The 13,596-nt window shown below is 41.3% G+C and overlaps 1 protein-coding gene across 2 annotated transcripts in view; it reads right to left on the reverse strand.

The window, feature by feature from the left end:
• The window catches only part of a2m1 (alpha-2-macroglobulin 1), a 29,003-nt gene continuing 15,407 nt past the window's right edge, over positions 1-13,596 (reverse strand). For both annotated transcript variants that reach the window (XM_023428446.2, XM_023428447.2), the window contains exons 19-36: positions 13,232-13,457; positions 12,910-13,036; positions 11,179-11,300; positions 9,904-9,955; positions 9,297-9,380; positions 9,033-9,209; positions 8,373-8,454; positions 5,775-5,931; positions 5,425-5,499; positions 5,032-5,197; positions 3,788-3,984; positions 3,447-3,662; positions 2,600-2,718; positions 1,701-1,791; positions 1,244-1,312; positions 992-1,097; positions 817-858; positions 1-77 (exon numbers count right to left, since the gene is read on the reverse strand). In XM_023428446.2, the coding sequence (XP_023284214.1) occupies positions 55-77; positions 817-858; positions 992-1,097; positions 1,244-1,312; positions 1,701-1,791; positions 2,600-2,718; positions 3,447-3,662; positions 3,788-3,984; positions 5,032-5,197; positions 5,425-5,499; positions 5,775-5,931; positions 8,373-8,454; positions 9,033-9,209; positions 9,297-9,380; positions 9,904-9,955; positions 11,179-11,300; positions 12,910-13,036; positions 13,232-13,457 (2,131 nt within the window). In that variant the 3' untranslated portion in view covers positions 1-54. The remainder of the gene's footprint in view (positions 78-816; positions 859-991; positions 1,098-1,243; positions 1,313-1,700; positions 1,792-2,599; positions 2,719-3,446; positions 3,663-3,787; positions 3,985-5,031; positions 5,198-5,424; positions 5,500-5,774; positions 5,932-8,372; positions 8,455-9,032; positions 9,210-9,296; positions 9,381-9,903; positions 9,956-11,178; positions 11,301-12,909; positions 13,037-13,231; positions 13,458-13,596) is intronic.

Consider the following 13,596-nt stretch of genomic DNA (forward strand, 5'->3'; position numbering starts at 1 on the left):
ACAGTGATTCTTCTAACTGACACAAGCCACGTCGGGACTTTGCAGGATGGATGTTTACAGCTCGTTGACGCTGTCACCTGGGAAACAGAAAGATTGTTATTCACCTTTAAACTGCAAACAGACCTGGAGACAAAGAGACTGTGTTTAGACAAGACTATGAAGTTTTTATGCCTTACTATACTATGACTTTTTCATGACTTTTTTTATGCCTTAATATACTATGACGTTTTTATGACGTTTTATTCCATACTATGACATGTTCTATGACTATGACTATGACTTTTTCTGCCTTACTACGTTATGACGCTTTTATGCCATTGTATAAAATTACTAAACGTCATAGTATATTAAGGCATAAAAGTGTTATGGTATGGCAAGGCATAAAAAGTCATAGTTATGCCTTACTATACTATGACATTCTTTATGTCTTAGTATACTATGTCATTTTTTAGACACCTTACCCCCACCTTATGTTTTTCTTTGTTGGGGTAAGGTGTCTAATGGTTTTTGCTTAAAATGAGTAAGTCTTTATTGTTGTGAAACAGTCTGACTAACATCAGACTGATCTGTGAACCAAATAAATACTGGACCAACATTACAGACCAGTCTGACATATATTTGTGAAACTGAATTCAGCCATCCTTGATTTTAGTATTTACACCTGTGTTTTTCCTACTGTGACACATCAAGTCTGATAATTTGATGATGTTTCTTTTCATGCTGTTTTCACCATAATTAATTATTCAGATCTACTTTTTATTTCAGATATGGCACAACAGATAGACGGTAAGACGAACTGTGAGAAATGTTACGTACTCTCTGCACAGGGGGATGTGTAGTCAGTTACGGCCTCATCACCTGCAAACACAATAAAAGAAGAAAATCATCACAGATTTAGAGGGGTGATGGTGATAGAGGAAAATAAGAAGAGCGAAATACAGGAAGTGTTTTTAGACACTTTATTGTGAAAAGATGTTGATGAGACTCTTACTTGTCTGGTAGTAATCATAGACTTTGACCACAGCTGGTTTGAGGTTCCTGACGGGCTGATCCTCCTCCAGTGTCACACTGTATATCTTTGTCTCATCCTTCTTCAGCTGCAAACACACACACACACACACACACACACACACACACACACACACACACACACACAATAAAGCTATAACTTCCCCTCCCATACAGAGCTTTACAGTGAAGATTTATTCAGGAATACCAATATGAACACTCCGGACCGTCTCACCCCGTCTAAGTAGATGTTGATGAATCCTTCCTCCACGTCGACACGTTTCACAGAGGAGTCGCTCTTCAGCTGCAACAGACACAGATACAGCTATAAATATAAACACATACTTCAGTATGGGACAGTAATGATCAACCACAGGCTGACAGGAAACTTTGGCTGCGGTTGAAAAAGTATTTCTTTGCTTATGAAGGTTCAAACTGAGTGAAACAACCTGAAGTGTCTGAGCAGCAGATAATTTAATCATCATAACAAAATACTATATACATAAATGTTGAATATAATTTATTGTGATCTCTTGCTCAGATCCTTATTTTCTCTTCTTGTATGTTTCTTTCATATTATGTTATTTCAACATATTCTTTTCCTAAGTCCTTATGAACTGTCCTTCACATGTTTGGTCTCGTGATGCTTTCCATCGAGGTCGAGGAGAAGTGGTTAGGAACGACTGACTGACCAGTTTCAGGGAGCTCTTATCCAGGATGTAGCCCGACAACAGTTTGATGTTGATGATCACCATGTTGGTTTCCTCTCTCCTGCCCTGGTACCTGCAAAATACACACCAACAGTCAAACACCACATGAGACAGACACACACACACACACACACACACACACACACACACACACACACCTGACACCTGAGCCCAAAAGGTTTTCAGCTCTTCCTGTGAGTTCGATTTTTTTTCCCCCCTTTACAATTTAAGGTGGTTTAACTTTTCTTTCTTGTTGTCTGCACAATTTGTTCTATTGCTGTTTAACATAAGTATTTGGACAGTTGCACATTAAAATGTCTGAGTCTCAGCTTTAATTTAAGCAGGTTTACATCAATATAGAAATAAGTGTGCGGCAGATATAGACCTTTAAACACACTTGTTTGAAGTCATGTGCATCTGTCCAATTATTTCTGACCACTACACTTTGTATTACACTTTGTGTTTTAAGACCTGTATCACCCACATTTCTTTCTATATTTATGTAAACCTCTAAAAATGAAAGCTGAGACTCAGTTATTCTTCTTCAGGCTCAACTACTTTTAAGATCGAACTCTCCAAACACTTATTGTCCTGACTGAATCTGAAAACTAAACCTAAATCTGAGTGAAAAGCCCTGACGTCTAACACACAAACATCTGCAGCTGAAAGAGCAACTTCATTATTTCAAGTAAAAAATAAATAAAAAAATCACAATCATAATTTTTATGGCAATAGGTTTGTAATGAGTTGTAGTTGGTGTAAACACAACACTAGTTTATGTGGTAAAAGCCTCCACTGAAGTTACAAAAATATAATCAATAATACAAACTATTGATCTGTACTCGCTCTGAAAATGCCTGATTAAAAAGTCACATGACCACCTGACGTCCACGAAGAGGATGAGTTGCGGCCTGCTGGTGTTACACTTGGCCATGATGTTACTGGAGATGTTGAAGGCAGAGAAGTCCGGGGGAGGGGGCACGTTGTAATGCATGGAGATCTGTGGAGGGACATGACATCAGCAACATCTGTTCATCAACATCTGTTCATCAACGTCTGTTCATCAACATCTGTTCATTAACATCTGTTCAAAAGTCCAAAAGTCTGAGAATATTTTCCCAGAATGTGAAGATCAGACGTTTAACATTAATAAGAAAAACATGAATAAGAATATAGAGTTTTTACATTTATGTTGATTTAATGAACTTGTGTTTATGAATTAACAAAATAACATGAACATATGTTATAAACATATATCTTCATATATCCAGAGGATGTATAAATGTTATAGTAAGAGAAGTGACTTTGAAAAAGAAAGATAGTCTGTCTCTTCTAATTTTCTCTCGTTTTATAGGTAAATACAACTGAAATCACATCCAGACATGTTTGAAGTGAAATATCAGGAGTTGCTCTTCAGCTCATATTTATTCAACAGACTTTTACTCATATGTTGCGCTGTTCTTAGTGTTTTACTCTCCAGTTGATCCATTTATCCTTCTATTCTGTTATTCCTTTAAAATCTTATGGATGAGTCTTTTTATATCACTTTATGTTGATTTTATATTTCATCATAATGCTTGTTTATGTTGTTAAAAGGTGCTACACAGATAAATTTGCCTCGTCTGCCTTGATAGTTGAGAAATACAAAAATTCAAAGGCCTTATATGAGACCAATATTTTGGTGTAAGTTTTGTTGTTGTCAGTTTCACGGAGATAAACAGATCGTACCTGTGCCAGCACACAGCTCTGACCCTGGGCCTGGATGGTGTACTCTCCTGGGACCTCACTCAGCTTCTCCTCCTGGTACAGCAGCCTGTTGCTCTGATCCACCGTGAACTCTTTGTTCAGGCCTCCTAACGACGTCACCGTCACTGTAGTGCTGCCCTCCACACTGTAGGTGGCAGCTCCGTACTTAGCCAGCGCCTGGAGGGCCACCACCGTGTCCTGAGGAGCAGAGGGAGGTTAAATGTGCCGTTACAGTCGACTCACGGTTAAAAAGGTTTCACATAAACCACCTGTGTGTGTGTGTGTGTGTGTGTGTCTCTGTGTGTGTGTGTGGTCTGTCGTACCTGTGTGGAGGAGAAGCCGCCGTACGGGTTCTGCTGCTGAGCCAGCCAGCGGACGATGCCAGAGGAGTAGTCCAGACCAAATTCTGGCATGGCTGGACCGGAGAGCAGAGCCAGCAGCACGTAGGACGTGATCTCCACCTCCAGGGAGTCCAGGCCTTTCCTAGAAGCCACGGCTCTGTCCCAGTGACGGGTCCCTCCTGCCAGTCAGGAGAGGGGAATCATCCGTTAGCAGCTTAGCAACGACTATGTTTGTGCACATCAGTTAAATGAATGTACATGTAGGTCCACAGCCTCCAGAGTTACAAACTGTAAGAGGTTGTTTTAATGTTTCAGTTTTAGATGCGACTGTAGAAATTCTTTTCTTGCTTTGTCACCAATTTCCTTTCATAAAATCATTTTCTTCCTCTGTTTGTTCTACTGTCATAACACCAACAGCCAAGCTACAGCTGTTAAACTGGAAAAATATGTAAGTCAAAAACAGTGTTTCCCACAGGAGGAGACGTTACCTGAAGAGACTTATGTAGTTTAGAGGGGAACAGTGTAACCAAATTATTTTCTGTGTGTGTTATTTACAAGTTAGAGATGTCCCCTAAACGCCTCACATGCTGGCTCTTGGTAGATGCTACAATTCACTGATGTTCCCTAAACGTCTCACATGCAAAGTCTTAATAGACGCTAGAATTTACAGATGTTTCCCTAACGCCTCACACGCATGTTGGTAGAGGCGGAGTTGGTCGGGCTGCAACACTGGCAACTAAAGCTAACTTCATTTAAATGTAAAATATATTAATTTAATATTACAATAAAAAACAATGAAGGGGGGATATAAACAATATAAAAATAACAGACAACAGCATAAAAAAAATATTTTGTTGTGTAATGCAAGTGATGACATCATTCCCCAAGTTTTTATCTTTAAAAAACGAAAAACAAATCTGAAGCTTCAACTGTTTAACACACAATTCACTTCACCTGCTTACATTCATCTAACATCTGTTCTCAGCACAATGTATCATCTACACTTAAACTGCCACTTCAACTCCTTTCAGTGCTTACGCTTCAACTGACGCTTCCAAATCTTGAAGTGACACTTCAACTTGCTTCAGCACGTCTTCGGTTTACTACTCAACTATTTCATGTTTCAGCAGCAGATTTTTTGCAGCAGTAAAACTGTTTTGGCGGGAAAATGAAGCTGAAAGCCAGATGTGCAGACAGTATTGCTGCTGACGGCTTCGCTGTCTCACCTTGTGTGCTGGACTTCCTGTGCAGGAGTGTGATGAGTTTGCTCCTCATCTCCTCGTCTCCTGCCAGACTGAAGGTGTACGACAGCAGGGCGGTGGTGTACAGGTTGTCCAGCTGACCGGCCACCGCTTCCTTCAGACAGCGCAGACAGTTCTGAACGACGGGATCCTGTCAGACACCGAGCAGAGGAAGAGATGAGAAGAGAAACTTGGAGATGTTTTGAGGACGTATGCTAAGCAACGTTTTTAGCAATTCACATGACAAACGCAGCCACCGAGACGTTTAACGGTTTAAAGCTGCGCAGACAATAAGAAACACATGCTGACGCAGCCTGTGAACACCTCACAGCTGCAGCAACAAAACGTCCGAAATGAACAAGGTGATGTCAGACTCACCGTGGCGTTGGCGTCCAGCTCGAGCATGGCGGTGGTGATGTAGGCCGTCAGGGACACGTCGTCGCTCACTCCTCCCTTGTGGAAACACAGGCGCATGGTAGGAGCGGGTCAGTGCTGCGTCAGACTTTCAGCTTCACCTAAAGCTTTTTTCTTTTCGCTCTGTTTTCATTATATCTAAATTACTGTGAGGGACGGGTGATGATTTGTTTAGTCTCCCCTCTGCTGTACGTATGAGCTGTTCGCCTGGAGGCAACGAAACTCTTCATAATCTGAGCCAATTCTGTGATTTTGTTTCATAGGAAATATTAATTGAAACCATGTGAAATCATATCAAACATCTACGTCATTACCTTCATGCCGTTGTGGAAGAGTTTTCCGACAGATCGGATGCAGCCGTCGGGTCGCTGGTGTCTCGACAGCCACCTCCTCGCATCTTTAATGTGACTGGGATTCACAAAAATGTACGGTCTCGCACCACCGAAGGACTTCATCACAAAAGAGGTCAGCCTAGAGGAACACACACACACACACACACACACACACACACACACACACAATTAAACCTGACCATGTGTGCCTGTGTTGGTAACCCCAAAATGAACCCAGCTTCAGGACAATTACATAACAGCCTCTTGTCTCACACTAACACAGAGCGTTTGGCCTGAGCTGCATCTACAACGTAGTCATCTAAGCCACAGAGTGAAGACAGCTGGAGCAGAGAGAGAGAGGCAGCAAACGTCCCTCCACATCCCATATCTCTGGAGAATGGATTCACAAATTCCCCTTGCTCAGAAATTACATTACACGACAGATACTGTGTTGAACTATAGTAGGTTAATAGTGAATAATAAAAACTGTATTTTTTGGCCACTGGGAGGCAGCAGAATAAACTGTAAACACACACATTGACTTTGTACACTTCAACATGTTAGCAAACAGCAACTACCTCCAGTCCACATGAGGAATCAGTCTAATAATCTCTCTGCTTTGGTCTCCACCAGCTCAGAGAAAAACTCTGTAGCTGCTAAATGCTCATCGTTAGCTGGTCGCTAACTTTGTCTGTTTGTTGTTTGGTGCTGAGCAGGAAGTGGACAGTGGAGCTTTTTAACTAAAAACAGCTGATTTCAGTGACTGGTACAGATGCTCATATATGATGCTCCAGAATGCTAACATGCTAAATTAGTAAACATTATAACCTGCTGAAAGGTCCTATCTAGTCTAAAGGTCTGTGTCCATGTGTAGTGTGATTATAGATCAGCTCTAGCTTCTATATTAATACTGTGAAAGTATCAAAGCCTCAGTCCACAGAGAAATGCACACAGCCTGTATTCAGAAACTGAGCCTTAAAACCAGCCGTCAGGACTTCTGGAACTTTGTGATGTCACAACAAAGCAGTCACCAAGCCCCGCCCACCTGGACCCACCATCCAAACCTTGCAGGATTTGGTTTCTCTGAGTGTTTTTACCTGAAATCTGCTTTATTTTTATTGTATCACTCAGAAAACAGTCAGCCAATCAGAAGAGAGGCTCAGATCCTCCTCTCTTCTGATTGGCTCACCGACCTGTTGTTACTAGAGCTCCAGAGAGAAGCCTGAGAGAGGAGATGTAAAACTACACTGAGATGGTTTTTGGTTCTCTTAAACCACAAATATATCTTCTTATGGATCAACACTTTAAATAAAACACAGAAGAAGAAGAAAACATGAGTGACCTTTTTCACATAATTTAGCATTATGAAAAAGAAAAACAACAGATTATCACAGCTTTCAAGTTACATTAATTATTTTTGGCTACTTAGCGGCAGAATGATCAACCTAACCAAAACAACACTAACATACAGTGTTATCCCCTTATAAAGACATTAGCCATCATTTGTTTCTGACTGTATGATGATTGTGCAATAAGAACAACGTTCAGCTAGTCGCTAACTCTGTGCAGTTTGGCAGCAGTGAGGGGAACCACAGAGATGGCTGATAGGTCTCGGGGGTTCATGTTAACACACAGTCTCTGACCCATTCTCCATAGAACAAATACTGATACGTGCATCTAAACTAGTTTATCTGCTCACACTTTATTCAAACTTCCCCAACACTGCGTTCTGTGAAATATCCTGATGGATTTCTAATGTAATCGAACACTTGAGAGCCCTAGTTTCTCCCAACCACAAACACACACCCACACACAAACACACCAACTGCCAAACTGCCCAGCACCCTTTCAAAAACAGCAGAGGGTTTGTTAAATCCCCCGAGGGACTGCGCTTTAAGCCCATTAAATGAAAATATTAATATTTTCTGGCAGGTTCCTCATAAAGTAAATTATTAGGATGCTTGCTGCTGCCAACAGTGTGTGTGTGTGTGTGTGTGTGTGTGTGTGTGTGTGTGTGTGTGTGTGTGTGTGTGTCCAACTCCCACTGTGTCTACTTGTCATTTTTCATTCTCTCGTCAAATGAAGTGTGAGATTTGAGCTGAAAATATTCGGTTTATCAGCAAAGCTCTGGATGAATGTTCAGTAACTGTTTTAAAGTAACTGCAGCGTTTCCATGTTTTATAACCACGATCTGATTCTTTATTATTTTGGTGTTTATTGTGTCTTAGCTGTGAACACAGACAGAGACCTGCTTCCTCCTTTACACCAAACCTATTCTGTGTATATAAATTATTAGTATTTTGGATTTTTATGAAACTAAAATGTATGTGACCTGTAATAAAGGAACCAGCATTTAAAGAACCTACAGTGTCATGAAAGATAAAGTGAACTGTATAAATATAGGACTAAACATATTTTAATATTAGTTAAATCATTGTGAAGGTTTTGATCACCAGTTCCTGTTGTTCATATGAAATGTCACGGTTTTATCTCGTGTATTGATCCTCAGCAGAATCATCAATCACCATTATTTCATGTTGCTGACTCAGATTCTGGATTTTTTTTTTTTTTTTTACTGACCAGGTGTTTCCAGACACGTCGCTCTTCCCGAAGGCGCTGTAGGAACCGTCGTCGTGCTTGTAGGTGAGCTCTCTCTGATATCCTGCAAACACAAACACACACACACACACACACACACACACACACACACACACACACACACACACACACAGTCAGATTTTACATAATACATTTCATTTTACATTAATGTCTTTTCATGTGAAGCACTTGGTGCAGGTAATCTCTTTGTTGTAAAGTACTTTGACCTGCATTTCTTGTACGAAAGTTGTTATACGAATAAAGTTTATTATCATTTTTATTCATAATTATGCCTCCTCACCTCCTTCAGCATTTAACTAGTTATTTTCTCAGTTGCCATAAAAGGTTGAAATTACTACAATATCCACTGTCAGATTCAGACAGACACAGTCACAGCAGTTAAACCCAAACTTTGGTGAACTGGTGTTACCACGAATAAGATTCAATCAAATGACACAGAGTTTTAAATGTAAAAGAGAGGGAGAATAAAATAGAAAGTGTACACGTTGGCGATCTAGTATGAAACGGAGAGCAGGACCATGAGATGCATCCTTGATCTTTTTGGTTGGGAGTCACACACCGGTTCATCAGACCCATCCCAACACATCATAGCTGATTTAGAGACGGTCCCGAGGGTCTCACCACTCTCCAGGAAGCGTGTCGCCCTGTCCTGGATCTCCTGGGTCAGCTGACCGGTGCTCTTCAGGTAGTTGAGGATGAAGATGTTGGGAGCGAACAGCACCATGTTCTGCTCCCCGCAGCCGTACGGCATGGCCAGGAGCTTGTCCAGGTTCTTCATGGCCCGGCCCATCAGATCACCTGCAGGAGCGAAACGAGAGAGATTAAAAAACACTTGACAGGGTGGAAGTAAAAAAACAAAACAACAAGACGTTTTATGTTACTGACCCAGGACGGAGACGGAGGCTCTGGCTGATCCGACCACAAACATCTCAGGCAACAGGAGAGAGATTTTCTTCTCCGCCGGCCCCTCTGATGAAACACAGGTAAAGAGAATGAGCTTATTTTCTCTGGTAGAAGTTCACAGAACAGAATATTTACATGTCGAATATAAAGATACAACACTGGCGTTTTATTACCAATCAAAGTATCATTTGTGTTATGTTTCATCCATCAGTATTTACTGTTGTTGTGATAATTAAACATTTTAGCAAAGAGACAATTCACTGTCATTTCACTCACAGAAGCATAAATAAATACTAACATTTAATTAAATAAATATATATTTTTTATCTTATTCTGAAAGCAAAAAAAGCATCAAATTAAGACACAAATTGTTTTTCTTGGTGGATAAAAATCAGTAACTAAAAAAATCGATGTGTATCTAGAGAAATGGCAACCAAACTGCTCCTCTTGTGCAATTCGACAAGCACAGGCCTCCGTGACAGGATGACATTTACAGATGTATTTCTGTAGTGCCCTAGTTTTCTCTCCGATCACCCCGAGGCTCTCGGCGTATCTGCTGCTGACTCTCAGGTTGTCTGTGAGCGCTCACCTGATGGGCAGAGGAGGGCGTTGTGACTGACCATCTGTGGTGTTCCCTCCGCCTGAAGGAGAGACACAAAGGAAATGATGATGTTGTTAAATAATATAATAATAATAATAATAATAATAATAATAATCAAAGCCTGATGTATCTCTACCACAGAGCAGAACATATTAAAAGACACCAAGTGAATTTTTCATCATGACCATAAACACACTGTCGAACTGCCAGAAACACTCACCACAGCACCAACTGTAGATTAACCCAGAAAATAGTCCCCAACAGAGGCATTATTTCCCCCGTTTGTGTTTGCTAAAAACTACAGTGCCGCCTTGTTTTAGGAAATGAAGAAGAACAAATGAGCTCGAGTCAGACTGGAACAAATTGCAGCTTCATCCTCTGAAGAGATCTACCGCAACATGATCAGTCAACAAATAACAGGTCGACATTTCTTTGTCTGACTTTGCTGTTGCATTAATTCACTTTCTGGCTTTTTGGTGGCGGCAGGAGAAGCTGTGAACAAAACATATTTATCATCCTGTAAAGTTGAAATGGCGAACACATTGTCAATGAGTAAATAAGTGGAGTTAAAATTCATTAGGGGTCATCTTTGTGTAACATACATTTACCCTCTTTGATCTCAGTTTTGGTCTCCACCAATCACTGAGAAAAATATCTGACTCTTCAGCTGTATTTAATAAACTCAGGGGTTTATATATGAATCACGTTTGTCTTTTTCTTTTTGTATCAGTGATCCTATAATCATATGTGTGAGGGGAGGGGCCAGGTTAAGATCTTTACTCAGCACCAAGACATCCAGCACCTGAACCACCAGGTCACAGGAGCAGATCCAGGCATCAGTCATTTCTCCCTGTAACATCTTCCCTGGGGCCACGAAGTTACTAATGTAACTATGGTTCTATGAGTCCTGGAGGACCACCAGCGTTCACCGTCACTCAGAGTCTTGATGTAGTTTCAGTCGGAGTCTCCCGCTGGGCGCCTGCTTCATTTATCAGGTCGCTCACGTCACACGGGACCAATTCTGGCGGTCACTGAAAACTCATAGAACCCCAGTTACATTAGTAACAAGAGGACGGTACAACCTCGCCCACTTCCAAGGCGCATGCAGGTCAAAACGGAGAAGTAACACTCGTAGTTTAGAGAAGAACTGATGCGTTTCAGCTCGTGGCGTTCAGCACGGTCTAATAATATTCCTCTGATTACTGTAAGTGTCGCTGCGCCTCTTTACACCCGTCTGAAGTGTCATGTCTGACGGTCACTGACCTCCACCAGCAGGGTGCGGATCACTGTGTCGATCTGACCCATGTCGGGGACGGTGGCCACCTCGTTCCCACACAGTACATCAGTCCTCAGGGCCTCAGCGCTGACCTTCAGGTCCACCTTACCTGTGTGCACACAAACATGCTCTTATTCTGAAAGGAGGGGTGTATTGATCACCGCAACCCTGTCACACAGTCACATTGTGCATACGGAGGCAAAACAGCTTCAATCCAACTCATTATCCTCCCTCTTCCTCCATCCCTCCTCCCCCTGTTTCCTATCTTATTTGCCCTCATTAATCCCTATTTGTTGCCTTATTACACAGCCTCTCTCCCATACGGCTCGTTCTCCCACAACCTCCCCCCTCCTCCCCTTCGCAGCCCACAATCCTTCACACGGAGGACAAGTACAGATCACCCCCCGAGGGAGAGGTTTCTGAGTGTTTCGTCAGAGATACTACCTGACTTGTTAGTACAAGTGATTGTCAGCATTCCTCTAAGGGGGAGTTAGAGGAGTGCAATTTGACATTCATGAGAGCCTCATCTCCATCCCGGCTGATGGAGGCTGATGGAAATCCTCTGCTTTCAGACCAGGCAGCGTTACAGCGACAGACGCCTTTCTCTGCTTCCAGCAGTGCAGAGTCAACAGCTGTCAGCGCCCTTAATAGAGATTAATTAGCTTGTTCTGTCTAATCATTGTCACTCAAAGTGAATAAGATTGTATTGGACGAAACAGACATCAGTATTTAATCTTGAAGGTGTGAAAACTGCATTAAATTATTGGTGGAGATAATAACTGGAAAATGTCTCTGTGGTAATGAGGGAGGAAGGGAGACCAGAGCTGTGACTGACTGAGACAGTGTTCAATCAATTTTAAGAGGGCACCAATATTATATTTATAGGTGACATTTTGTACAGACAATAAAAAATTAAACAATTAAACCCTCTGAGAATGAATTTTAACTGTTTTATCTCAGGTTGAAAAGCCTCTAAAAGAGTATTCAGACATTAAAAAGGTTCTTTAAACCGTTACTCATGCCTTCATTTGAAGCTGACTCGATGACTGTGATGCACTTTGTACTAAATAAATGTAAATAGTAATATGTTTTACTACAAATATGTATTAAATATTAGTAAAAAGATGCATAAAATGGAAATGTTATGAGTATTGTGGAAGTATACGTGCTTCAAAACTCCACTTGAGTGAATGTAGTTTCCACCACTGGTTTCAAACCAATCTGCGATTGCATCAAAAATATCACAATAATTCAGATGAATGGTTTATAAAAGTGTGTGTTATGTAGTAAATGTACAACGGGACGCACTCATACGATGCTTTGTGATACTTGAAGTTAAGAGCATTAAACTAAAAGTGCACATGGATGTTTTATAATACATGCAAGTGTGTCCCAGTCTTTTTACTGTCCCCTGGAAACATTTCAGTTGTCGTGTTCTGAATATTTGCAGCCCATGTGTTTTCGAACTGATAAAGATGTTTTCATTTGTCTATTTGAACGTGTTTTCTTAAGTTGCAGTGCGTTGAGTTCTCGGGGGCAGCCGTATAAATGGGCAGAAAAAAAATGCAAAAACACTGACATCCATTAAATTATTTAAGTCGTGTTCATGTTCAGACGCCCAGTCAAAAAAATATTTACATTTTGAAATGTATATATTATTATTTCTACATTGAAGGGGACTGAGTCTGTGTTATTTCTGGTCAGTTATCTATTAATACCGAGGGCGGTTGGAGTCACGATCCATGAGAAGGTCCTGCTCTCCTCCCCACACAGACACACACTGTACTGGCAGCCATCACAGTCTCTGAAGGTGTAGCTGTCTGAATCAGCCAGTGTCACCTTCACCTGCAGACAGGAAAAAAAACAAAGACTAAACAAAACATCCTCAGCAATAAAATATCTGTGTCTCTAATTATCATAATGTTTTCATTTCATCTTGACGAGCTCACATCCACAACATCAAATTACTCGTACACGCAGACTTTTAACTGTAAATGAGTTTAAATTAATTCCTTCTGTCATCTCCGTTTAAATATTTACCATAATGCATTTGGAGAGATAGTTGAAGACAGTGGCTTTGAGTGTAAAGACTTCCCCTCGGATGACGGAGTAGGGCAAAGTGAGACTGACAAAGAACGGCTGGAAGGCAATCAGTCCAACGTTAGGCGACACGCCGAAGCCGACAGAGGAGACACAGAAAGCTCCGGCAGCCCATTTAGTGATGGTGTCAGGGACTTTCTTCTCCACGTCCACTGACCCACTGTCTCTGTACAAACATACAAGCAGTCACATTGAAAACCTCACGCAGCACGGAGGCTGGAAACATGAATGTGTTCAGAAAATCTCTTAACAATCTGTGTCATACGTGATGAGATATCTTATGTTTTGGCCTGGGGGAGGGGGGG

Source organism: Seriola lalandi, unplaced genomic scaffold (genome assembly GCF_002814215.2).
Source record: "Seriola lalandi dorsalis isolate HSWRI2012SDOR001 ecotype SW California unplaced genomic scaffold, Sedor1 jcf7180002054875, whole genome shotgun sequence".
In the NCBI taxonomy this organism is placed as follows: Eukaryota; Metazoa; Chordata; class Actinopteri; order Carangiformes; family Carangidae; genus Seriola; species Seriola lalandi.